At 41.6% G+C, this 25,185-nt stretch overlaps 1 protein-coding gene across 5 annotated transcripts in view; it reads right to left on the bottom strand.

The window, feature by feature from the left end:
* KIF2A (kinesin family member 2A) overlaps window positions 1-25,185 on the bottom strand; it is a 282,224-nt gene that overhangs the window by 228,092 nt on the left and 28,947 nt on the right. For all 5 annotated transcript variants that reach the window (XM_069222597.1, XM_069222588.1, XM_069222608.1 and 2 more), the window contains exon 2: window positions 8,988-9,082. In XM_069222597.1, coding sequence (XP_069078698.1) covers window positions 8,988-9,082 — 95 coding nt within the window. The remainder of the gene's footprint in view (window positions 1-8,987; window positions 9,083-25,185) is intronic.

Raw genomic sequence — 25,185 nt, 5'->3', positions numbered from 1 at the left:
CCATAGCGCAGTCCCTGTTAAAAGTTCAGATTTGGAGCGTTGAGAGGCGATGGAATCTGGTAACCAGACAGGACCCCCAGCCTAACTGGAGATGGCGGCCCTCAGCATTATTCTCAGGAAAGGTCCGCAACAGTTGAGCAGCATCCGAACAGCCCACGCAAGGGTCGCTGACCATATGCTCTTGGAACATGTGAGGTCTGCAGGAAAAAATGGGAGCTCCAGCAAGAATCCAATTTTTGGGCTCATTTGACATTATGATGATACAGGAATCATGGGCCCAAGTGTCCATACCTCTAATTGGCTATATAGAATTTACTAAACCAGCAGTGAAAACCAGCAGTGAAAACCAGCAGCGCGGGAACGGCAAAGGGGGTTTTAGCGATATATGTCAGCACAAGGATCCTCAGCAAAAACATCTGAATTTAATGGGTGAGATTTACCATTTCAACTGGTCCGATTAGATGTTTAGGGAAAAACTATGCTTGAATCACTGATATTAATCAACATATATATTAACCCAAAAAAGAAATCAGCCGAAGCCAACAATGTGATAAAGCATCTGTTGCACATAAAAAGCACAATACATCCGGCACACTGGTTAATTCCGGGTGATTGTAACCTCAACCTGTTTCATAATCCAAGTGAGGAACATATTAAAACAGTACCAGCCATTCCAAGACAAAGTGTCCCAGTGAACATAAGGAAAGATAAGACCAGAGAAAAATTTATAAAGATCAGTGAGTCTGTTGGCCTCGTCACACTAAAAGGATGGAGTCGGGCTGACACCACACCCGCATGGACTAGATTCTCAGGAAAAAAGGTATCCTACTTAGATTACACATTAGTAAATCCATCATTATACAAATTTGTGGTTGAATTTAAGATTTTGGACCACGGGGAAAGTGACCACAGACAATTAAGATTCAAACAAAGGTATGTAAGCATGGGAAAGTGGTAGGTCTCAAAGGGGAGATCAGCACTGAAAATCTTAAAGGACTGAAACGGTCATCCAACTCCATTAAAAACTAAGCAGAGACTGCTTTGTCCAAGTTTGAATCCTCGGTTATGGACCCTTCCAACTTGACAAGGGCCTGGGAGGTCCTTGTCGAGAAACTTGTAAGCCACGGGCCCTGGGAAAAAACTAAAAAGGGGGCTCAACTGAGGCATCGCAACAGCGTTTACCTCCTCAGACCAATCCATATAAGGAAAGCAGTGGTGGGCAGGTTATTGAGGCAACTGCGTAAGCACCCTGATGATAAATCACTAATAAGTACCCTTCGAGAGCAAAGGAAGCACCTGAGAAAGGAAATATGTTCCTTTAGGAAATACCACCAAGAAACGCTATGGGCCAAACTGCATTATGCATCAAAATTACCAGACGCAAAACGATTCTGGAAACTGATTAACTCCATTGAAAAGGGGTCAAAAGCAGCCCACATTGTCAATATAACAGAGGGGTAATTACCTTAAGTCTAATTTTAGAGAAACGACCATCGGAGGAGCCGCACAGGCCCAGCGGGAGACAGTCACTGGGCGCCCGACATTTTGTCTACCTTACAGCACCCGAGATAACAAGGATCATCGGGAACTCACAAACTGACTGTGCTCCCGGGCCAATCGTCTGCTGCACGCACTATTCAAACAGGCAACACAAAGATGGGCAGATTTCCTGGCTACAATGTTTAATCATGTTTTATCAACAGGCACTATACCGGAAGGGTTCATTAATCCATCCCATATACAAGGGAGGGAAGGCCGCATCACCAACCAACTACAGACTGATTGCCCCTTAGATATAGATCTCAAGTATTTCTCGGTATGCTTGCTGCAGCACTTAGAATCGTGGGTATATATAATAACATATTGCCCATAAATCAAAGTGGCTTTGTTAAGAACCAGGATACCACAACAAACCTTATGGCATTGGGATTGATTATTAATAGAGCAAAAGCTGGGGGCACACCCACATACCTGTGCTTTGTTGATTTTAAAGCAGCATTCGATTATGCACCCCGCCATAAACCGTGGGCAAAATTACAGCAATGGGGCTTGCCTTCAGCTATTTTAAATGCCATAAGACTGCGCTACTCTGATACCTTGGTAAAGGTGAAACTCTGAGATGGCGCTCATTTATCGAGGGCAGTTAAAACAACAGCTGGTTTGAAACAAGGCAGTGTCCTGGCACCAATTCTCTTTACCCTCTATATAGCAGCCCTCTCTATGATGCTAAATAATCTGTCTGCCCACTCACCCACTCTTGGCGGTCACCAACTATCAAATATACTATATGCAGATGACTTGTTATTACTCAGTAACACCAGAATTGGTATGCAGAAACTGTTGAACAACCTGGGGGGGGTATGCACGAGCTAACAAACTGGAAATAAATCAAACTAAAACAAAAATGTTAGTCCTACACCAGAGATCCCTTAATCAACGTAAATGGTATTTGAAGGGAAAAAAATCAGAGGAAGCAGCCTCCTATCGATACTTAGGGGTTCTGATAGATGTAAGAGGCAATTATGTGTCCCACAAAGAAGTGATATAAACCAAGCACAAGCACTCACCTATGCCTTTAGAACCCTAGCAAGTAACACTTGAGGTAACACAATGAAACCTCTGACAGCTGTAATGAAAGCAAAATTGCTCCCAACGCTTGCATATGGAACTGAGATAATGCGGGGTATGGAAGCACACCTCTTAGATAATCTCCTGGTAAGGGCCTACAAGCGGGTATTCCAGTTACCTGAATCGGCATCACAGGCCCAGGTGGGACTGGAATTTATGATTATAAAGCAGATACTAGCCCGTCCCGCAGCTTTTATCAAGTGCGGTTATAAAATGTGTCATGCTCCAAAAGGAACACTAGCCAACTTAGTATGCCAAAACATCATCCTCGAAAGGGGCAATAATAACTATAAAAAGTACCTAGAAAATAGCATATACAGTTTGAGCTTAGCAGACATATGGGACCAAACGCTCCCCAGTCCAGCTTTTAAGAAAATAGTGAATAAAGCTTGCAAACTCTGTAGCTGGCTAGAAGGCAGGGCGGGGCCCCACGAGTGGCTGGTCCTAAATTCATATAAAACACCTAATGAATCCCCATTGCTGGTTGCTTCCTACTCTCTGAAAATCAAACAACATTTTCAAAAGCTAAGACTGCGCTACCTGCCAACAACAGACCTTATGCCAAAATGGAGCCTGGCCTCACAAAGATGCAACCTGGAATGCCGCTAATGTCATCATACGGTGGAAACTTTGGGGCATGTAGTAAGCCTGTGTCCATCCCTTGCTATTTATAGAAGACATATGTTGAAGAAGAAATGTAATGCATTAGGGGTCAGAACATGCAGACAGGCCGTAATTGAGGCACTTAACCCAAGAAATGTAACACTGAACATAAGGGTGGTCCAATTTTTGGAATTTGTTTTGTTCCTAACCCCCCATCCCCCCCCCCCCCAAATCTTAGGTTTTTGCCAAGTGAAGACCCATTCAGAGCGCAAGCCATAGATAAGCTGTACCTATCTAGTACCCATCCAACCTTTCCTAGTTATGGTTAGAAAAAAGCCTACACTCATCGGTTAGAATTGTTCAGGGGAGTGAATATATATACTATAATGGATTTAATAATCTTTCATTTTAAATGTTTTTTAATGAGGTTCATTAGGGTCGAAAGAGACTGTTAAGATTTTTGCACCGATTAAAAACTTTTTGTTGACTATAGTTAATAAGGGTTTTGTATGATGTAACGATGATGAATCATTTTATGGTTTTTATTAACCAATAAAATAATAATTTCCGTTCCTTGCTTACTTTATCAGGCAGTGGTGAGAGGGAATGGGTTGCTGTTCCCAAACTTTCAAGTCTGTCGAGGTACAAGACAGGGTTGCCCTCCCTTCTTGCTTGCCCTCACAATAAAGTTGCTGGCTTGTACAGAAGGGGCCACCCGGAGATACATGGGTTCAAACTAGTAGGAACAGAGGAGGATAACATTTTGATCTATGTGGATGAGATCCTCCTCTACATCACGGATCTGCAAAAGACCCTCCCCTTAGTTTTCGAACTGTTTGGGGAATACGGGAGCTACTCCGGATACAGAATCAACTGGAGCAAGTCGGTGCTTTACAGACCATAGAGCGGGACTAATGGATCCCTGATTCCCCTGACATGCGTGGAAGATTGATTTAAATACCTGGGACTTTCTATGACGTTAGAGAGGGAACTCTGTTTTGAAAGAAACCTGAGGAGGGTGGAAAAAGCATACCTGAAGGAGATTAAGTGCTGTCCCTCACATTAGTGGAACGTGCAGCCATGTTTAAAATTATTTCTCTTCCAAAACTGCTATACGTGGTACAGAACACATTTTGCCAGATCCTGCCACAGGTCTTTACCAAGCTGGGGGGTGACCTGCGTACCCTACTGTAGGCCGGGAGACACCCTAGAATTTCTCTAAAAATGCTTTAACTTAACCCTTATAATGGGGGGTTGGCCTTACCTGATTTGGAAGCTTATTATTGGGAAGCCCAGCTAATTAACATCAACGACTGGTTGTTCATCCCCCTGAACTCACCCCCCAACCTTTCAGCTGGAAAGAGTGCAGTGGGAGAGACAATCCTGGGTATCTGCCTATATTATCTATATGGGAGAAAAGGGGACGCAGTGACTCCTCCCAGCTACCAAGTAGCTCTATGGGGCCTGGGGGAAAAAACTTCAAAATGTCTGGGATGCCAGCACAGGCCCCTGAGAGAAACTCTCCTATGGGAAGGTAAATGGATACCAGAGATCCAGAAATGTAGTGGCTTTGAGGCCCGAGACCTTATCGAAATCTCAAAAGTGGGGGATCTGTTAGAAAGTGAAGACATAATGACCTTCTCTACAATGGAGAGGGAATTCGAGGCGCATTCCAACCAATTTTTGCAGCATGCACAAATGCAACATGGCTGGAGGGTTGGGGGGCTCCCGGCAGACTGTATCCCTGACTTTGCCCCGCTGGAAGGGCGGCTTCTACTCGAGAAGCTGGGTAGGGGTGCAATCTCTTTAACTTATAAAACCTTAAATAACAACATGCCAAACAATCTCAGTATGCTGCGTGTGAGATAGGTGGGGGATGTGGGCAACCTTGAAGACTGACTAGGAAGCAGTTCTAATGCATCCAAGGGAGGTGGCAACAAAAGTACGGGTAATCCAGTGTAAAATCCTTCACAGAGTATTACGACAGATGGAGAATGCTTACAGTGTGGAAGGCACAAACCCTGCACTGCCTGCATTGTAATGTGAGTGAGGATTCCTTCTTCCATACAATTTGGGAATGTCCGATATTCCAGGTCTACAGGGTGGAAATTACTGAGGAACCAATTCCATTAGACCCCAAATGTATCCTTTTAGGAATTCACAACAACATAAACCTACCTAGAGGCAAACTAGTGCTTTGTGACCTTGGTCTAGTGGTGGCAAAGAGACCTTAGCCAACCAAACCAGCGCTGAAGAGTAGGTCAAGGCCCAACAATACAGGAAAAAGTGGCATACGCCAGTATGGGTGCCACCGTACGTTTTGTAAGATATAAGGAAGATAAACAGCCTATTATTCCCTGCAGTTATCAGAAGATGGTGGGAAACAGAGCCAGGGATTGCCAAGATGAACATAAATGTATGTGATTGTCTGCTGAAATGTGAATATCGACTTCTTGCTATCCTTCTCTAATGCAACTACACCGTCTGATACCAGTTTGGGTAGAAGGTGGGGTGTTAACGTTTACTATTAATGTCAGTTACATCAACACCTTCATATCGAAGATGTACTTATACTATCCTGCGTGATGTCATTCTGAGATATTGCTACACCCATTTCATCATAAAACTAAAATAAAAATATATTTTTTAAAATACTCCTATTTTACCCATAAAGCCCAATAGGGACATAAACAGAAACGTACAAGATCTCAGAGCTATTTATGCGTTTGCAATACCCAGTTTTCCAGCTGTGCCTGTGATCATACTGTCACTGTACTCCAAATACTATCAAATGGCTCTTTGTTGCAGATCTTTGCTCTGCCTTTTTCTCTATCTTTATACATCAGGACAGCCACCGAGTCTTTAGGTTCTCATTTTCTGGGAGACCAGTAACTTGGTGTTGACTCCCACAAGCAGTTGCTGAATCATCATTCATCTTCCCTGAATCTTTAAAGAAAGATTAGGAAATCCTCACCCAGGATGATCTACTGTAGTTTAATATGCAATCGGTCTGACTTACTAAACCAACGTTAATATCTATATCCCTTTACTGAACTAGGTAAAAAGGTGCATCCGGTTCATGGGACAAATTATAATTTTATCTTCCCCTCGATCACCATTTAGGTCGCAACATCTTAGTAGGGGAGAGACAATTGTCTCCAAACTAGATTTAAGTCTTCCACAAGTTGTCATCTCTCAAGAGGCATACTCATTGGAAATGGGCTTTGCTTCTATAGTTAAGCCTCTGAAATATTAAGTAAGGAAAAACACCCCAGAACCTTTGTATTGGGCTAGAGGAGCAGACTAAACTTTTGAACATCTTAAATAAGCTATTTCCACACACCCTTAGAGAACTACAGGTTACTCTAAAATTTTTACTTTATTGCCATTAAAAAGATGGGTTTGCCACTGGGTTTTTGGTGCAGGATCAAAAATATTGGAAGTTCTCAGCTCTTGATGCAGAAATGCAAAGACTTTTGCCCTGTTTATAAGCTGCAGTTGCTACCATGCATCTTGTATGGGGTAGGAGCAATCGAAAACACTCTCCTTGGTTTCATCCTCATAGTGGCTGTTCCTCGCGCTGTAGCTGCTCTCCTGCTCAAAACTAAAACCCAAACATTTCTCCATGGGTAGGTTATCACAGTATGAAATTATCTTATCTCACTCTCACATCACCGTAGTCCATTTTCCCATTTTCTAACACCGCACTCTTGCTAGCCACAGCTCAATGTCTTTCTGATTTAACTACATCTTAAGATGGATTTGTTGCGCTGTTTTGAAATATGGCCAGCACAGCCACTATCAGAGTACATTTTCACCTCTATGCTACCTGTTCTGAATACAGTGGAAATAATTGTTGCGCCACAAGCATTCGTGTCTTTAAATATAATACACTTGATGTCCTTTCTCATGCCTGAAGCAGAAAAGGCTCAGCACATTTATATGTAACTTTGACTCCTTAAATTCAACATCTATTTGAGCACTTAGAGTAGCATTTGGAGCTACTCACTGAATAACCAAACTTGCCGTTCTAGACAGGCTGTTTTCTCCCTCTGGAATATTACCTGAATATTACTTCTGGGCCTTTCTTAGTGCATTGGTCAACAGGGCTTAACACATTTCACAAAGGGGCTTATTCCCTTTAAGTGGATCTTCATCTAGAGGTAGCAGAATATGTATTTATATTAGTAGAAAATAAATATTTTTTGTCACCTCATTGTTAGAAGACAATACTTTGTGCTTTCCGATCACATTGACATCACAGTTCAACAGGCAATATCCATAGCTCAAGGTCAGCTTCTCTTATTTGTTTGCTAAAACATTTAGCCCCGACATGATCAGAATGAGCATGGGAGGAAAGGCTTGAGGTGGTTGAAGATGATTTAACAGAGGGAAGAACGGGCTCTACAGCAAGTTCAACTACTTTTACACATGCTGGGGAGGGATGTCTAGAATGTATAACTCAAGTCTACCTGCATATTTTGACAAATGTATTATTATAACTGTAGACAACTAGGAGATGGGAAATTGAGCCTACAACTCGTGCCAACTCCCTGCTGTGAAATCACATGAATTAATTTCTAGTCATTTTTAATCTAAAACATCCATAAGATATTTGGGGAGGAAGGGGCGGGGGGCTACTTTTTCTACTCAGATGATAGAAATCAGGATATTTCCCAAAGGCGAATGTTTCATACATGAGAATTGATAGACAACCAACTGCCTACACCATACAAGGTTAGGTTTGCCATTCTGTTTTTTTCTCCAAGCTGTCATCATGCATGCCTATCAGACAACCAGCCGGAAGTCTCTACATAATGTGGTGACAAGTAAGGAGCAACACTACCCTCTTACCAATTCATAGACCTGCACACAAATCAACCACAAATGCAATACAAAACATAAATCAATGAAACATTCCTGTTTGAATTGACTATGTTAGTTCTGTCAGATTGCGACTACCAAAGGTACAAGATCCTATGCGTCTCTCTCTCTCTCAACAGCACTACAGTGATCCCTCTAGGAATGGTCTCCTCCAGAAACAGAAAGACATTCGGCAGCACTGCTTCTAATCAGATTCCAAAGCTATGCAGACAAATAAAGTATGAGGTGAGACTTGGACTGGACAACAGGGAACAGAGAGTAAGAGCAAAATGGGAACATGAAGGAGAACGAAGCTTCACAACACATTAGTTATGGGCGTGTGCGTTCTGTCATTATTTTCCTGCATTTCTACATCAGAGACATTCGGGAACTCAGGGCAACTACTTCAAAACATTGAAGCAGATATTTAAGAGTTAACGGACCAAAGTTACAAAATACTCTGACTCATTTGTTGATGCCCAGACCAAACTATCTGTGTTTTAGTAAACTCCTCAAAACTGAGTTATTCAGGCAGAGACAGCAGTCATGATCTTCAGACAAATACACACCTGCTAATTGACAGTCTTACTTTCTTTCATCTGCACAGTGTATATATGAAACACAATATAAAGCTTCCAAATAAATAACTAGGCATTCAGACAGACAGCTGCCTGCCAATGACACTTTCTACAGCTCTATTTTTTCAGCACTCCATTAGACTCTGACTAACATGCAAACGGTCTAAAATAACCAGGTTTTGTAATCTATCTACCCACATAATATAAATAATAATGGATGTAATAACCACACAAACTATTTCATTCTATTTTGAAATGAGAAAAAATAGTCATTACATAGGATTAAAGGACACATTAACAACCAATGTGATGTACCTCTTTTCCTTTCGTGTCTCCGTTTTCAATCCACTCCACAGTAACACTTTCATTGTCTTCATTTAGAGATGTAACCATAGCTTGATGTATTCGGCCTATGAGAGGAAGAAGGTAATTAACTTTTCAGCCATAACACTAGAACTATATCAGGCTTCTCCAACAAGTAGCTTGTGAGCTACTGGTGGCTCTCCAGAGACCTGTAAGTAGCTCTCTTGTGTGCAGCCCCACCTACTAAATGTGAATCTTTTTTTGGTTGAATTAACATATGGAAAACATTAAAAAGTGTTTATTTGAGATGAAAATGTATCTTCAGAACTCATGGTAGTTGAAAAAAAATTGTTGTTTCCAAAAAATATAAAAAACTGATATGAGTGACAAATCATGTGGTGATCATGATGGCTTATTATTAACAGTGTTACCACGTACGCTCTGGCATTGCAGCTATGACTGTTGTGTAATACTCATGTACAGGAATTCCTAACTGACAAAGCATTTTTTAAATTACTGCTGGCAACCTTCCTGATGCATGCAGATGATCACTGCTGGTAATCTTGAATAGAGGGCCATTAAGGTTATCTTGCCTGATGTGGTAACTATTACAAAATTAATAAGAGTAGCACTCAATGACTGTCACTGAAAAAATAGCTCTTACTACAGAAAAGGCTGGAGATCCCTGAACTTTACGGTTTGCTGAATGTACACTACACACAAAAATGTGTGTTTAACAGAACCAAGCATTCACAACTAGCACTCATGCATGACAAGCAGAAGTAAAAAAAAAGAGCTCATGCTGATAAATCCCACATAAAACAAATACATGTACAGAAGGAGCTTTGGTCTCTGAAGACATTTTAGGACTTCCAATGGAAATAAAAAATAGAAAAAAAAAAGATCATATTTAGGGCTTTTCTGCCGTTTCTTTTTTTTTTTTTTACATTTTAGTGCCCAATGATGCATTGATTAGATGTCTGATTTATTGCAACAGTGTATGATGCAAGAGGCAAAAAACTGCATTTTTACCAATGCCAACCTTCCTGTGAAAGAGCATACTAAATGTTTTGTCTTTCTTACACCTTAGTGCACAATGGTCACACCACGCCCTCTTCCTCACCGCTTGACTAAATCACACTCCTTACATGGGCCACGTTCTTCTGCTTTCATAGGGCTGTCTGCTTGCAGCAAGATGCGAGAACAAGCATTTGGGGGAGAAGAGGAGCATGCTTTCTCTCTTAGGCATTAGGTAATTAGGAGCACACAACACCAAAACACCAGGACGCAGTCAGGCCTGATGTTCTTATAGACAATGCTTCCCATTAACAATATATGGTTTTCTATGGAATGTATTTAGCACCCACTATTTGGCCTTTTTTGAATAAGCAAATGAGTACACTTCATGAACTGAAAGATCCCTCCCTCATCAGAAAAACAGGCTGGGCACATCACACTGAGATTTCGCAGTGCACATTATGGAATGCTATAGCTGATGGAAAGCACAGGTGCTACACTCTGAGTAGGCAGAACTAGGAAAAGGTTATTTGGGACCAACCAATAATAACAAGCACACCACCATTAAGAATTTAAAGAGAGACAAATGTAATGTGATACCAAGTATTGTACAACAGGTAGAGTGGAAGGGAGATGGAGTTCACCTTCAGCTACTATTCAGGCACATTTTATTTAGCTCAGCATGGTTAGCCCACCTATCATTCCTGCCCAGCAGTCACAGCAGAGAGTAGCAGTCCCTGCAACCACACTTAAATAATGCCCAACCTCCTAATCACGAATGGGGAGTCGTCTGAAAACAATATGGCATGGCAATGTAAAACTAAGTGGGGCACATATGTCTGTCACCGCAATGTGGAAACTATCACACACACACACACACACACACACACACAGACAGCCTAACACCATCACTTTTCATCAAATTAGCACATTGCAGCATTCACAACACACAATATCATAACATACCTGTTAGAAGTGGGGTCTCCTGTTGGCAGTGGCTTGCACCCTGTCCAAGTAGGAAGCCTCACTCAAGTCAGGGTAAGGGAGCCACACAACTAAGATAACCCCTGCTCACCTCCTTGGTAGCTTGGATCGAGCAGTCAGGCTTATCTCAGAGGCAATGTGTAGGGTCTTTGTCAACACACACAAAGAAACACAGTGAAAACACCAAAAAAGTACTCCACACCAGTTTATAAAAAACGGCCAATACAGATCTTAGTAAACCAAGACCAAAATGACAAACATCCAAGATTCACAAGCAAAGATATCACTTTTAAAAGATTAAATGTAATTATAGTTCCTTGAAATCAATGAAGTGCTTGGCTGAGGCAAAGTACCTAAGATGCCTCAAAAACAAAGGCCATGCAGGCCGCAGGGGATATGATGCGTTGAAAGAGCAAGTGATGCGTTGGTTCCTTACTGCTAGGTAGGGGAGGTGATGCATCATGTGTGGCGCGAAACATTGGTTCCTTACTGCGGTGTCAATTAACAAGTAAAAGTATGTCCATGGATGATGCTTTGAATGTCAAGCCGCAATGTGTTGATCTGACAGCAATGACGCAGACGCTGCTTTGGAGTCAGGGCGGTGAGTCACAGACTTCAGTGATGCAGTGCTCGAAACTCACCTAGTGGTGGTTCTTCTGATGCTATGCGACGGAAAGCTGGGGCCTGCACTGAAAACTGTGGTTGTTGCGTCAAGCGGGGACCCAGTTCCAGTACGGGCAGCGGTGATGCCTCAAATCCTTACAGCGATGCGTTGGTTTGGAATGACGCTGTGAGTCGATGCGTGGATTTTTCTCCTTGCAGCACAAAAAACCTCCTTCAAGGACCCAGACTGGATTTGGCACCACTTGACAGGACAGGGCTCTCAGCACAGGAGACCATATTCTGGCAGGTGAAGTTTTTGATGTCCCTGCGACTTTTTAATATGAGGCAAGCTCAACTCAAGCCCTTGGAGAATTGTGGAAAGCAGGATGTAGAAAGCAAAGTCCAGTCCTTTCACTTCCAGGACAGAAGCAGCAAAAGCAGCAGGCAGTTGTGGTCCCTCCTACAGCATCCAGCTCTTCTTCCTGGCAAAATGTCCTCAGTCCAGAAGTGTTCTGACTTTGTGGAGTCAGAGGTCCAGTACTTGTACCCATTTTCTCTTTGAAGTTTGCCTACTTCAAAGACGAAGTCTTTGTAGTGCACAAGACCCCTGCCTTACCTGCCCTGGCCCTAGACACACTCCAGGGGTTCAGAGACTGCTTTGTGTAAGGACAGACACAGCTCTATTCGGGTGCAAGTCTCTGCTCCTCCCACCAATCTAGCTCAAGACGACCCATCAGGAAATGCAGGGCACACATCAGCTCTTTTTGTGTGACTGTAAATTTGCTCTAAACAGCCCAACTGTCATCCTGACCCAGACGTGTATTCCACAGACTGGCAGACGCACAGAATGATTAAGCATGAAAATTTCCCGTTTCTAAAAATGTCTTTTTCAAACTTACAATTTAAAAAGCAACTTCACCAAAAGATCTATTTTTAAATGGTGAATTCAGATACCCCAAACTCCATTTCTCTATCTGCTCCCAATGGGAAATTACACTTGAAAGATATTTCAAGACAATCCCCATGTTACCCTATGGGAGAGATAGTCCTTGCAATAGTGAAAACTGAATTTAGCAGTATTTTACTATCAGGACATGTAAACCACACAAGCACATGTTCTACCTTTTAAATATACTGCACTATGCCTATGGGGTTGCCATGGGCCTACCCTAGGGGTGACGTACATGTAGAAAAAGGGAAGGTTTGGGCCTGGCTAGTGGGTGCACCCGACATGTCGAAATAGCAGTTTAAAGCTGCACACACAGATTTTGCAGGGCTGCTCGTGTGGATGGCACAATCAGTGCTGCAGGTCCACTAGTAGCATTTGATTTACAAGTCGTGGGCACACCTGGTGCACTACACTAGGAACTTACTAGTCAATCAAATATGCCAATCATGGATATACCAATCACCAATACATTTTAGACAGACAGCGTAGTGCCTTTAGCACTAATTAGCAGTGTTAAAGTGTCCAGCCTCCTACAGCCAACCAAAACAAGCCAGAAAAAATAGGCGGAAGAAGGCAAAAGGTTTAGGGATAACCCTGCAAAAAGGGCCAGGTCCAACAATACCCCATGCAATTCCAACCAAATACCACCACAAATACACTGAGTGGATTTTCAATGAGTGTGCGCGCACGGAGGATGGTGGTATTCTGCTTGTTTTAAATTAAGACTGAATTTATTGTGTTTGTGTCTAGCTTCTACTAGAAGTCTTCCTCTGTTGTGTCAAAAACATATTCACTACACCTATGCTAAGGTTTGATCATTGTGGAGTTGCCTGTTAGCTTTTAGATTATTGAAATTGCTAAGGTGGCAAATGCATAAAACATTCGAAGGATTCCCTGCCCCAAGTTCTGCTGTAAGAAACCACGAGTCTTGTGCATAGAGAGGATTTGCAAGCAGGTTTTTTAAGTAGTAGAAATACATATTTTTCTATAACACACGTGTTGCATTGACTATACATAATGAGGAAAAAAGCCGAACAATCCATAGCATCGATCACATGAACTCTTGCTTTAGATTCACGCAAAGAGGACTATCAGAAATCACAAACGCACATGTGCAGGACTCCAATCTAAACCTTTGCTAACATGAGACATGTAAACGACGAAACACAGCTGTAGAAGAGAAAAATTGGGAAACGGAAAAGTTCAGCTCTCTGATGTGACCTTACGGTCACATCACATTCATGAATGAGTTTTCTGGACGCATGACTCGCGGTGTGATGAAATCTATTCTTGTAGCTGGGTTATTAGTATTGCTTGGAGTTCAGTAATCAAGGTTGTCTCCAAAGCAATTGTAATGCGGTTAGAATTGTCGTGCCACATTGTACATATGCACACCTCCACTGTAATATCAATGGTCAGTGGGAATAATATACATTGTCTTAATGTAGATTGAGCACATTTTGATTTAACAAAGATTTTAAAAAGAATCACAATATGCAACCTTTAAGTAGTTCTGCACCATGTGACTGCTATTTGCATCCCCTCCTCCACACATTTGCAAAACCTATTGCGAGGATTTTGCGGTCCTGACACTCGTAATCGCACACAGAGGACCCCACTAAGTATAGAGAGGTTTATTGTCCTGATATAGGTTATAAGCCTGTCATTACAATGTGGCTCAACAGCAGCTTGAAGCTCGGGGGTATTATTATACATACACATTCTTGTGTAGTACGTTTAGAAATATATTTTACCGTAGTCGAGCTACACAGAACGCAAAAACAGAACGCAAAAACATGCTTTTAATTTAGCGACTGAGAATCTTTAAACAAGTGATAACCATCACTGGAAACCTGTTTACCCCATGTGTTACGATTCTCTACAGGAACACGGACTCAACTTGTGACCGAAGACCGCCTAAAAGCTGAAAATATGAAGGAGGAGCCATAAAAAGGTAGCCAAAACTTAAAGTACAAAAATGTAATTATTAGCAATCAGTTTCACATCCCAATCTCATGGATGGATCGTCGTTAAATCTAATCACACAGTAATTAACAAATTGCGCCCAAAATTCACTAAAAAGTTGCCCTCACGGTGCAGCCAATCTGTGTTGCTATAACAAATGAGTGCATCGCTTGAGCAGCCCGACTACGTTTGCAACACGAGGAGCGCCGTTGCTAAGATACATGTCAACAAGAAAAGCTGATGTCATGTTTGGCTACGGAGTCTTTTGCAGACCTGAGAACCAGACAAGCAGGTTTGTTCTTGTATTGTGAATCCTTGCTACACATTTAGTGAACACACCCCATCGTAGTCCTAAATAAAATCTACATTAGTATCAAGAAATAATCCGAATACAATACATCATTTCTGAAAATGAGATACTTTAACTTCCGAGGGAATATCAACGACGAAAAGTTATTTTCATGATTGTCTTGGTAGGTAAACGAATTGTGATGCTGCTGAGGAGGAACAGAATCATATATTGACAGAAAAAACTAAAGTGACAAGTGTAACAGAACAAAGGTTAACGTGGACTCGGACATTTCTTATTCTTAATACACAGCTTAAGGTTAACACCGTTAGCATAAAAGACTTACAATAGATACCCGGTCACTTAAAAACTCAATTCCCTGCACTTTTCTTATGTCAACACTGAAGCTAAGAAGCCTAAAAAAAAAACCTTCAGTCAGGTCTATATTCTCGCGTCTAAAAATAAACACGGCGGGGAATAGAAAGTGCTTTCTTCCTTGCTGTTGGGAACATTACAAGTAAGCAGTAAAATGTTTCCTTCCAAACTATAAGCAAATGTAAATTGTTATGCTGCAAAGGGAAAATATAATGTTTTTTTAAAGTCATCTTAAGTGAGATCAGCTGGTGCTTCTGAATAATATCTCTATATACATTTATCTAAATAAATACACACACACACATAATCTCTCTCTTCGTGATAACTGGCTACACGAAGGCTAAACTACCCCCACCTATTTCGCTTTACTCACTTTAAGTAATACAAACGTGGGCAGAGCCTGTGACTGAGAAAGGTACTCTATATGGCATGAAAGAGTGCACTCCTGCCTCAAGTTCATCTTAGCAGGATCTAGATGTTTGACCCCCATCTCAACATAAACAATTGTGCATGCACGCAAAAGGTGTTTGTGACATGAGTTGAGTTCTAAGTGAGTGTTCTGTAGAATTTAACAGCTGAATAATATGGACTGTGATGGCAGCAATAATCAGTATGGAAGCAAGACAGGCTTTCTAGTAGGGGTGGGGGTAACTAGCATAATTTTCTGTAGTGTAATTACACAAAATTACAGTAAAATTAAAAGAGGAGGAAATGAACCAGAGGATGCATTTTGTGCAAAGTGCAAAAGAACAGAAACAGCAGCAGCTAGCACCCGTAATCTTCGGTAGGCGCTTGTGTTTCATATTACCTGAACAGTGAAATTGCATAATTCTTAGTAACTGCATCACAACAGTGATGAAAAACGATTCTGATTACTCTGGCATAATTAAAATTTCACCCAGGCCTACTTACAGCAGCGGCCGGTAATCTTACCAGGAAGGGGGCGTACGCACACATACACCTAACTCACCCATTCATTCACACACACCCATTCACAACACTCACTATCAAATGCACACACATTCATACATGCACGCCCACATCAAACATAAAAAAAAAAAACACATGAAACTTACCTCAGCAGCAGCTCTCAGACAGGGAAGCCTGGGAGGTTCCAGAAGGACTGGGACTGCTGCGTTTCCCTCACTGGCTGACCCTAGGTCAACAATGAGGAAAGGCAGCAGTCCCAAGCCTCAGAGGACAGGAGGGTTTGGACTGCTGCCTTCCCTCATTGGCTAACCTAATGTCAGCCAATGAGATAAGGAAGCAGACCTAATCTAAGTACAGAGTGGGGTGGGATTAAGTGAGACTACAGACCTCACCCCACTCTATGACAAGGTGTCACTGATTGACACTCGCTCCTGAGAACTTCAGGGCTTAAAACTGAAGCACCCAGGTCTGAGGCAGTCTGTGATGCTCCCCCTCCTCACAAGGAGGATGGCATCAAGGCACCTTTGCCAGGCTGAGAAAGTCATGCTCACAGGGCTGTGAAATCCATTGCCTGGATAAGTTCAGCTCAGGCAGCCAGGAGCTTCACATTTAGCGCATGTGTAGCCTGGCTGCCTGACCTGAACCAGTGTCTGTCAGGCTGAACAAAGGTCATTGCCTGGAAAAAGGTGGGGGCGTGGCCCCTCAGCCCGCACGGAAAGGCCGCTGCTGCCAACTTACTAGCTAATCTCTTACATCTACTACTGCCCCCAATCACCTTTCTAAATTGGCCTGCCAGTCCTTTGCAACTGGGTCATTCTTCCATCTACCTGGGACATGGATGCCTTATAAATATTTATTGTGTGGGGTTGGGGGGGGGAGGGTTAGGAATTGTTTGGAGTGTGCGCTACACGTGGCAAGAGCCAAACGAGAATAACTTTTGTCTTTGCAATGTCTCCAGCACTTCATCTTAGATATCACTCAAATGTAGGAGACAGTAGAAGTAAATATCAGGGAAACTGCAGGATATTCATGGGATCCTTTGATGTGGGTCAGATGTTTTTGTGTGGATGAGAGAAGACAAAGTCATCTCTGAAGCTAGAGAGTTTGCACCAGGCTTACTGTTCACTGAAAGGCTAGCTGTGCCACTCCCTACAGTCAATAGATAGTTAAGTGGGACATCCTCCCTTTCATTTCTCTCCTGACTGCCCTCCGCCTCACCCCACCTTCTTGCTAGCAGTTTGTAACAGAGACCTTGGCTGGAACAGTCGGACTAGAATAAACAAATAGCGCAGAACTGCCCAGAACTATTCCTCAACATTTACAGTACGTTTTAAAATTTTCAATTGCACATTTAGCCACTTTATTTACATACACTTTGTTAATCTGTTAATATTATTTAACTTTCTAAGCAGTGGTGAACCTCCTGAGGCCTTGCAGACCCCCCCCATGGGTCCCCAGACTACAGGTTGGTAACCACTGGAATATACAACTACAGTTTTCAACTTTTAGTAAATAGATGGGACTGAAAATTCTAGTCAGTATGCCACGTTTCTCTATGGGACACCACGGTCTCCACACCACTGGCAATAAGAAACTATTTACCAGGGTTTGGATCTTCACTGCCAACTCCCCATGCTATGCTTAGGACCAGAAACCTGGAATCTTCAACTAAGACTATCAAAAGGCTACATGGACGCTGCTTCAATACAGTTGCTGCTCCAAGAGATGCTGCTTAAAGAGTCGCTGCTCAGAAGGGAAGGGGCCATGAATGAGCCAAACCCAAGAGGTTGAATCTAGAGCCAGGGCAGGACTTGCACTACTCTGCAAGGGTGAGGCCCAGAAGTTCTCAAAGTGGCTTTACGGTGTAAGGAGACTGTGTGCCTTTATGGACAGAAAAACTCTTGTTTGGCCAAGTTTTGCTACAGAGGGCTAAGAAGAAGAGGAGCCAAGAGAAACCCGACCACCATCCATAGTCCTCACAAAAAATAAATAGGAGGAGGAGAAGTGTTTTGACAGAAACCTGCTTCTGGATCTTTGTACTCACTCTATGTGGGCAACTAGCTTGTATGGATGGTGGATTTTGTGTATGGGACAGAGGAAGATCACAAGCTTCAGGACTCACTGTAGCACAAAAACCCTGCCACTCCAACGTAGCTTCCTTAGGATGCCACTTGTGCACCAGTCGAGAGGCAGGGCAGTCCTGCTGAAATACCAGAAAAACACAAGCATTGCTTGCCCTACTGAGAGTTAACAAAAGGTGTTGTGCTACCCACGAGAAATCAAAAAGGGGCTGAAGGATAAAGACCAAACTGATAGGGAGGGGAGAATCACCAGAAGTGATCAACAACCATGTCACCCTCCCTCTCCCCACCCCAAAAAACATTCCAAATCCCTGTCAAAGGTAACCCCCTAGATGCAAAATGGGAAAAGTGACAAAAGGAGCATCTTATGAGGTTACAACAAAGAGGCAGCCTAAACACCTTCCTCATTAATTGCTGGAGGGCATTAATAATACACAACTTTATTTGGTGCTTCTGAAATATTATGAACAGTACTATTATTAAATTGTATATGCTTTAACGAAATTCATTTTTCTTTTCAACGATTAAGCACTGGCTAGACATTTCATTAATAACTTGTATTAATATGGAAATGCCTTCCAGCTCAATTTTGGGCTCAACAGTTGAGCCTTAGGACTCATGAAAAAGGTCCTATGGGTAGATGCAAAAAAAAAAAACAAAAAAAAAACATGTGCAACACATAGGCAGCTACCTAATTCCAACCCTTTCCTTTGACGTTATCTGTGCAAAAAAATGTTATAGGTCAAGGTGAACTGTCCATTAAATAACTGTCTGAAGGAATGATATAACAAGTTCAGTGTGGTAATTTACAGAAGCAGCTGAAACAGGCTAGAAAGAAAAAAACTTTATGCAATCTTCTACTCAGATGAATACCAGCAGTATTTGGACTCCCTTGATTTTATCTTGTGCAACAAAAATATTTCCAAATACAAGTGTGCTGCATTCTACAAAAAATGTTGCCTAATGAAAAGCAGCAGTACTCTATACTTAATAAGGCAGTGTCAACACTAGGACAGTGCACACTCTACGGGCAACCAGAATGCAAAAACCCAACACTCTCAAGATAATGTAATTTATGCATTGTGATGATATGTTATTGTTTAACCTTTTGCATTGCAGAATTCAATCCTGAAGAATCATTTTTAAGGTGCTTATAAATACTGTCCATTTGCAATGTATTGCTGCAAGCTTTCAGAGTGAGTCAGGGTGTGGTCCCTTTCCAGGGCCTTCTAGAAGCTTTCCCTGCAGCATGCCTGGGTGTGGTTGTGGGCTGGGCCAAGCCTCTATAAAAGGGAACCAGCCCAGCTCCACATGCTCACTATTCAGAGGTCCCGGTGCAGAGCAGCAGCAACTTCCTGAGCTCCTGTTCCGGTGGCCTACTTTGATTTTCCAGGCCTCGCCCTTTCACTCGTTGGGTGATTCTTGATCAGGGCGGTAAGACGGAGGTTGGGCTGGGCCCCCGACTACGTATCAATGACGCTCAAACTCTTGGCCCTAATTTTTTCTTGCTAAAATAATTTGCTCTCGCGAATGTGCGTTTGGACTTTTCCATTACATTTGCATGGTGGCATTCGAATCGGCAAGATGCGCAATTCTTTTCTTGTGTACTAATTCATGATATACACTGTGCGCTACCATTCCTTGGCAGTTTCATGGTGGCATTCGAATTGGCAAGACTCGCAATTATTTTCTTGTGTACTAATTCATGATATACATTGTGCGCTACCATTCCTTGGCAGTTTCATTGTGGCACTTGAATCGGCAAGATGCACGATTCTTTTCTTGTGTACTAATTCATGATATACATTGTGCGCCACCATTCCTTGGCAGTTTCATGGTGGCACTCGAATCGGCAAGATGCGCGATTCTTTCCTTGTGCTTAATGCATGTTGTTCATTGTGCGCTACCATTCTAAGGCATTTATTTGGAAGTATTCGAGTTGACAAGTCACATGATTTATTCCTTGAATCTATGTGGTGTTATTCATGGCGCTCAATCCTTCTATGGGGGTTTAAATACCTATGTGGAAATCTACAATGTGCGCATTTCATGTTTCAACATTTAGAGAGAACAAAGAAGTCCAGAGTTCTAATTTAAATGTCGTGTGTTCCTAATATGTATTCTTAAAATAAGAATTATACGAAGGTTCAGAATTTACTCAGATAGTTTTCCTGATATTCATGCTAAAGAAAGTACTTCAACCTGAAAGTTATATTTAACTCCTCTTGTTTTCTCCCACAGGTATTCAGTCATAAAAAGTGTCTAGTCTTTATAAGATTCATTCTTAAGGTTATTCATGTCTTCAGAGTGATGATGCTTAGAGTCATAGTATAGTACTGTTTTCATGAGAGATTATTTTTACGCTTGTGTGTTTTAACCTTTTGCTTCCTACAGGTCTCCTTCCCAGCTGTTCCCTTCCTAATCCCCTTTCCCCACTTGGACTCTCTTAGAGACTGTGACAAATCTAATCAGAGTATTGGAGCTGTCTTGTGGTGGAAGTGTTGGGAGAGTTCACAGACCCCAAGGATCTGGTGACTCTGACAGGCAGAACAGGATACGTGACAAGGTAGCTCATGCTATATTTGTACTGACTTATCATTTTTTTAGAGCACTTCGCTCATCAAGATTTGGGCACCAAATACGTATGGTTTTGAAGGCAAAGTAAATACCCTAACCGGTCTATGTTTCAGTGTATGGCAAGACTTTAAGGATCAAGCATCACAATTCACACTTGGACTTACAGCTGCATTGGATTAATGTCTAGAGGCAAGCAGGTCCATGATCAACGTAATGTGAGAAAGTTATAGAATATAATTATCTAACAATACCATCTTGTAGGTCGAGCAAGTAGATTTTACACTTCTACAGAAGTATATTGGTAATAATAGGAATGGCTCCTCAATCATGAACATCTACTGCACAGAATAAATGAGCGTTGATCTTATTGCTCCTGTACTGTGGAATTTGTAGGAATGCCATTTATTTATTTAATAGGAAGTGAACAACCATTTTGTGAGGGGTGATGATAGAATCCATTTCACAAGTTTCCTAGTTAGACTGGTGCAAAGTGATTGCGAAATTATTGCATACAAAGAAGTTTGTTGTGTGCACATGCAAATACATTTGATCTTAGTTAAAACGGAGAGAAGTATTCAGACTTCCGACATAATCTATCCGCCTACCCAACACTAGATGCAGCATCGTTGAAGCCAAGAGGACAGGAGTGAATTTGGGCAAAAAGACTTGCCTGCATTACCATAAAGAGACTGAGATTAGAGAATGGTAAATTAGGTAGTCCGAGGCATGTTTGCATCGCTGTACAAACTAAGGAGGATGCTCAAAAACATTGCCGCCTACCCAGATTTGGTGAAACCAAACTATCATGTACCATACACACAGAGTGGACTTTTGTACTTTTGTTCAGGGTCCTTCATCAAATGGCAGCTTTGTTCACCTCCTCTTCGCCAATACGTTCAATAGGGATGGGCAATTTTTCTATTCCATTTCGTTATGAGTAGCAATTGATTGCTGCAACAATCTTTGAAAAATTCCAATGATCTGCTTTCCTCTGTCATCTACAAAAAAAAGGGGTGGGAAGAAGCCAACAAACTTACTGGTTTAGGGGCAGTTTGTATTTGTATAAAGTAGACAACCACCTTTTGTTGGTCGGAATAAATCATAAGGAACACTTGGAATCCAGCTTTTTTCTGGTGGGACTGGGGACTGTATTTAGAAATTTGTATAGCTACAAGCAGGCAGAAAAAAAGCTTTTCTTCTCCCTTTGAGATTAGGAACATTCTTGGCCATCACTAGCTTTGAGAGTAACAATCTCAGCCCAAATTAATACTTCTCTCACACTACCATACTACTGGCTGTTGGCTGTATTCTTCCACTTCTACAGGCCTGCTGCCATTGCAATACAGGACATGCACCAGCTGCCAGGAACTATTTGGCAAAGTCTGAATTTATCCTGGATCAAACGTTTCCCATAACATAAGAATGCCAAATAAATGCTTACTTAAAGTAGGGTGCAAATAAATATGTAAATGCAAAGGTATTGTTTTTATAATGAAGAACATAGAACGCTATATTAACATTTAATAAATATTATAATGCATTTGGAAACTGATTTATAACATCTGAAGTAAAGGCCTTTAAAAAAAAAAAAATACAATAACATGCTTCTGCTTAAAACAAGGCCCTTTCATCTGCATAATGTTTCTTTTGGCCAGAGACTGGCGCCCCCTGGGGTCATTTGAGGCCCTCCAATTTTAACACCTCTGCTCTAGAGGGTGTCAGAAACTAAAATAAATTTCAGGCACACATATGAAGTTCTGCAATCCAAATACAGATCATCTGATACAAACATTCCATCAAGGCCACAAAAAGTCACTACTCCTGACCCAAAACAGTGAACGTGGGTAACAAACAAAAGGAGTTTTTAAAAGTTTTTGTGCACTTGTACCTGCCAGTTCATCAAATAAAAGAAACTCCCTTGTAATCAACCCTTTGGCAATGAACTGTAAGAGTATTTTGTACAGAAATGTGATCTTATTAGAGCAGACACAGCAAATCAGTCTTGGGTCATCCTACCTCCCATTCAGACATTTACCTTCGACCAAACACTTGCGCAAACTTTCAATTGCCAAACATGCCTTTTGTTTTACACAAGACATCTTAACATAGGTCAGGATTCTCCACTGATCCTATACATTTTTACTGTTTTCAGGATCTTCCAGCACCCATTTTCTTGGAGATACTTAGCTTATCCTTTTTTTCCCTGGGCATTTCGTATCAGCCTAGGTTGTCTTGCTAGGTTTAAGGAGAAGGTGTCACACTTTTTTTTTTTTTACCTTTTAAGTGAACTCTCAAAAAAACTAAGGCTAAGTAAGTATCATACTTCATCTATTACTTATCTTTGGGAAGTCCCTCAGGGCTCCACACACTCCTCATACCTATTTAATCTTTATTAAAACCTCTTACTGATTCAGCAATTCTTCAAAATTCTCTCAAAGCGGTACTGGGGGACACCAATAGAGGAAACGTAATACATACAAAACAGAAGTGCTAGTCAACAGTGGTAAATCCAATTTTTGGCACCCCTCTTCTGGCCAGAGGATATTGGCACCTGTCCTCTGCTTACCATAATAGTTAAGATCTTATGCATCGGCGGGAACACTGTTCTCCATTTGGATAACCCAGCCTCCCCTGTAGCCTTCTCCTGTATGTCACACATGAGAGGCCTGTGCCCTACAATTCACCTGCTTCTGATAAATTGCAGGCATGACTGTGTTGCAATTCTGATTTGTTTAAGCCTAGACTACTGTAACAAGTTTTACTTAGGCATTAAAGCCTTGCTGTTGTCTTGTCTGCAAACAATACAAATTCAGGCTGCATGCCAGTTATCGGTGCCCCTTATTTTTCTCCATGCAAGGCCTTCATTACATGATGTACTCTGGTTTTTCATTCTGCAGTGCATCACCTTCAAGGGTCTTTGAATCCTTCACCGTATTCCATGTAGTTAAATGTCAGAGATTATCATCATCTGCAAACTGCCAAATTATAATCCCACAAAAAAAAAAAAAAAAATCAGCTTGTCTGCTTCTGTGCATTTTTGCGTGTTTTGCTTTCAGAACTCTTGTCTTGGAAGTATGCACTTCTCTGTTTCAGCACCATATATTTGCAATTCACTGCCTTATGCCATGCAGTGCATGAAACTCATTCTGTAAAGCCATCAAAACTTTGTTAATCTGTTGATTCATATTTCTGTCCTTTAATAAACTCGGAGTTAGCACCAAGAGACCCTCAGATGAAAGTGCACTTTACAAATCTCAAATACAAACATAATTATAGCTTCATGTGTTCATATAGATGACATATCTGATGCTGGCCTCAAATAAAGTGCAACATACTGGTCTTACTTCTGCTGATATTGACATACAAATGAGAACCAGAAACAGTGCTATGCAGCAAAACTGGCAAAGCTGCAGCTGCATCAGTCCACATCACTGAGCAGCAGGAAATGATCCTAAAATTTCCTTCTAAAGTGCACACTTAAAAAAAAAAAAAAAAAGAAAATCATGGAAGAGGAGGGTATTTCGGTTTACAAATTATACAGAACCTTATAACTGTTGTCAGCCAATGGCTGATAAAGCAGCGGTATATTTGTGGCTAAAGGCAACAAATAGCCTGTAGTAGTTGTGAACAAGAAGTTAATACCATGTTTATGTTCTCTAGCTGATCCAATTTAGAAAGGTGATAAAGCAGACATGTAAGCAAAAAGTTAGGTCCACAACATCAATTCACTGTCTGTTCCTATCCAAACATCTCCTCCTCCCAACCCGATAAACTGAAGAACCTTTGGCCACCAACTCCACTCTCCAGCAAATAGGTAAACTGTATCATAAACCAAGAGTATCAGGTCTCACACCCAGGAAGGCCACAGAAGGTAGAAAAGGATGCCTTTTATGCCTCTGCACTAGGAAGAAATCAAAGAACACCAAACTAAGTGTAGAACAAGAAAGGTGACGCCCAAGTAGAGTACAAGAAATTATCCGGCTTTCCATCAGCACTGCTCAGCAACTATCAAGGAATAGAGTAATATTGTACTTAAAAATGTGACAGTCCTATTAAGTTACAAATAGAGAAAGGAAAGCATTAACAATAAGTTCAGACTTGATCGGTCTTAATATTATCCTTACAAAAGACTTGTCTCTCTCCTATATGTTTCTACATACAGTCATCCATCAACAAATACCACCAACGATCTAAACCGGTCTTAATATTATGCCACATCGCTTACCCATTGAACACTCAACATAAATGGAAGGAAAGGGTCTACAAGTATGAAAGAATCTAAACTCACACCTTTACATAATTAATTTCATACAATTCGACGACACTAAGGCCCTCTTTAGGAGTTTGGTGTGAGAAAAAGGCCGCCAGGTCTCCTTCCCACTGGCCCTGTTATGTGTTTCCCGCTGGGCTAGCGGAAAACGCACGACAACGTTAACGCCG

Source organism: Pleurodeles waltl, chromosome 1_1 (assembly GCF_031143425.1).
Source record: "Pleurodeles waltl isolate 20211129_DDA chromosome 1_1, aPleWal1.hap1.20221129, whole genome shotgun sequence".
Classification (NCBI taxonomy): Eukaryota; Metazoa; Chordata; class Amphibia; order Caudata; family Salamandridae; genus Pleurodeles; species Pleurodeles waltl.
This window is presented reverse-complemented; position numbering and strand designations above follow the sequence as displayed.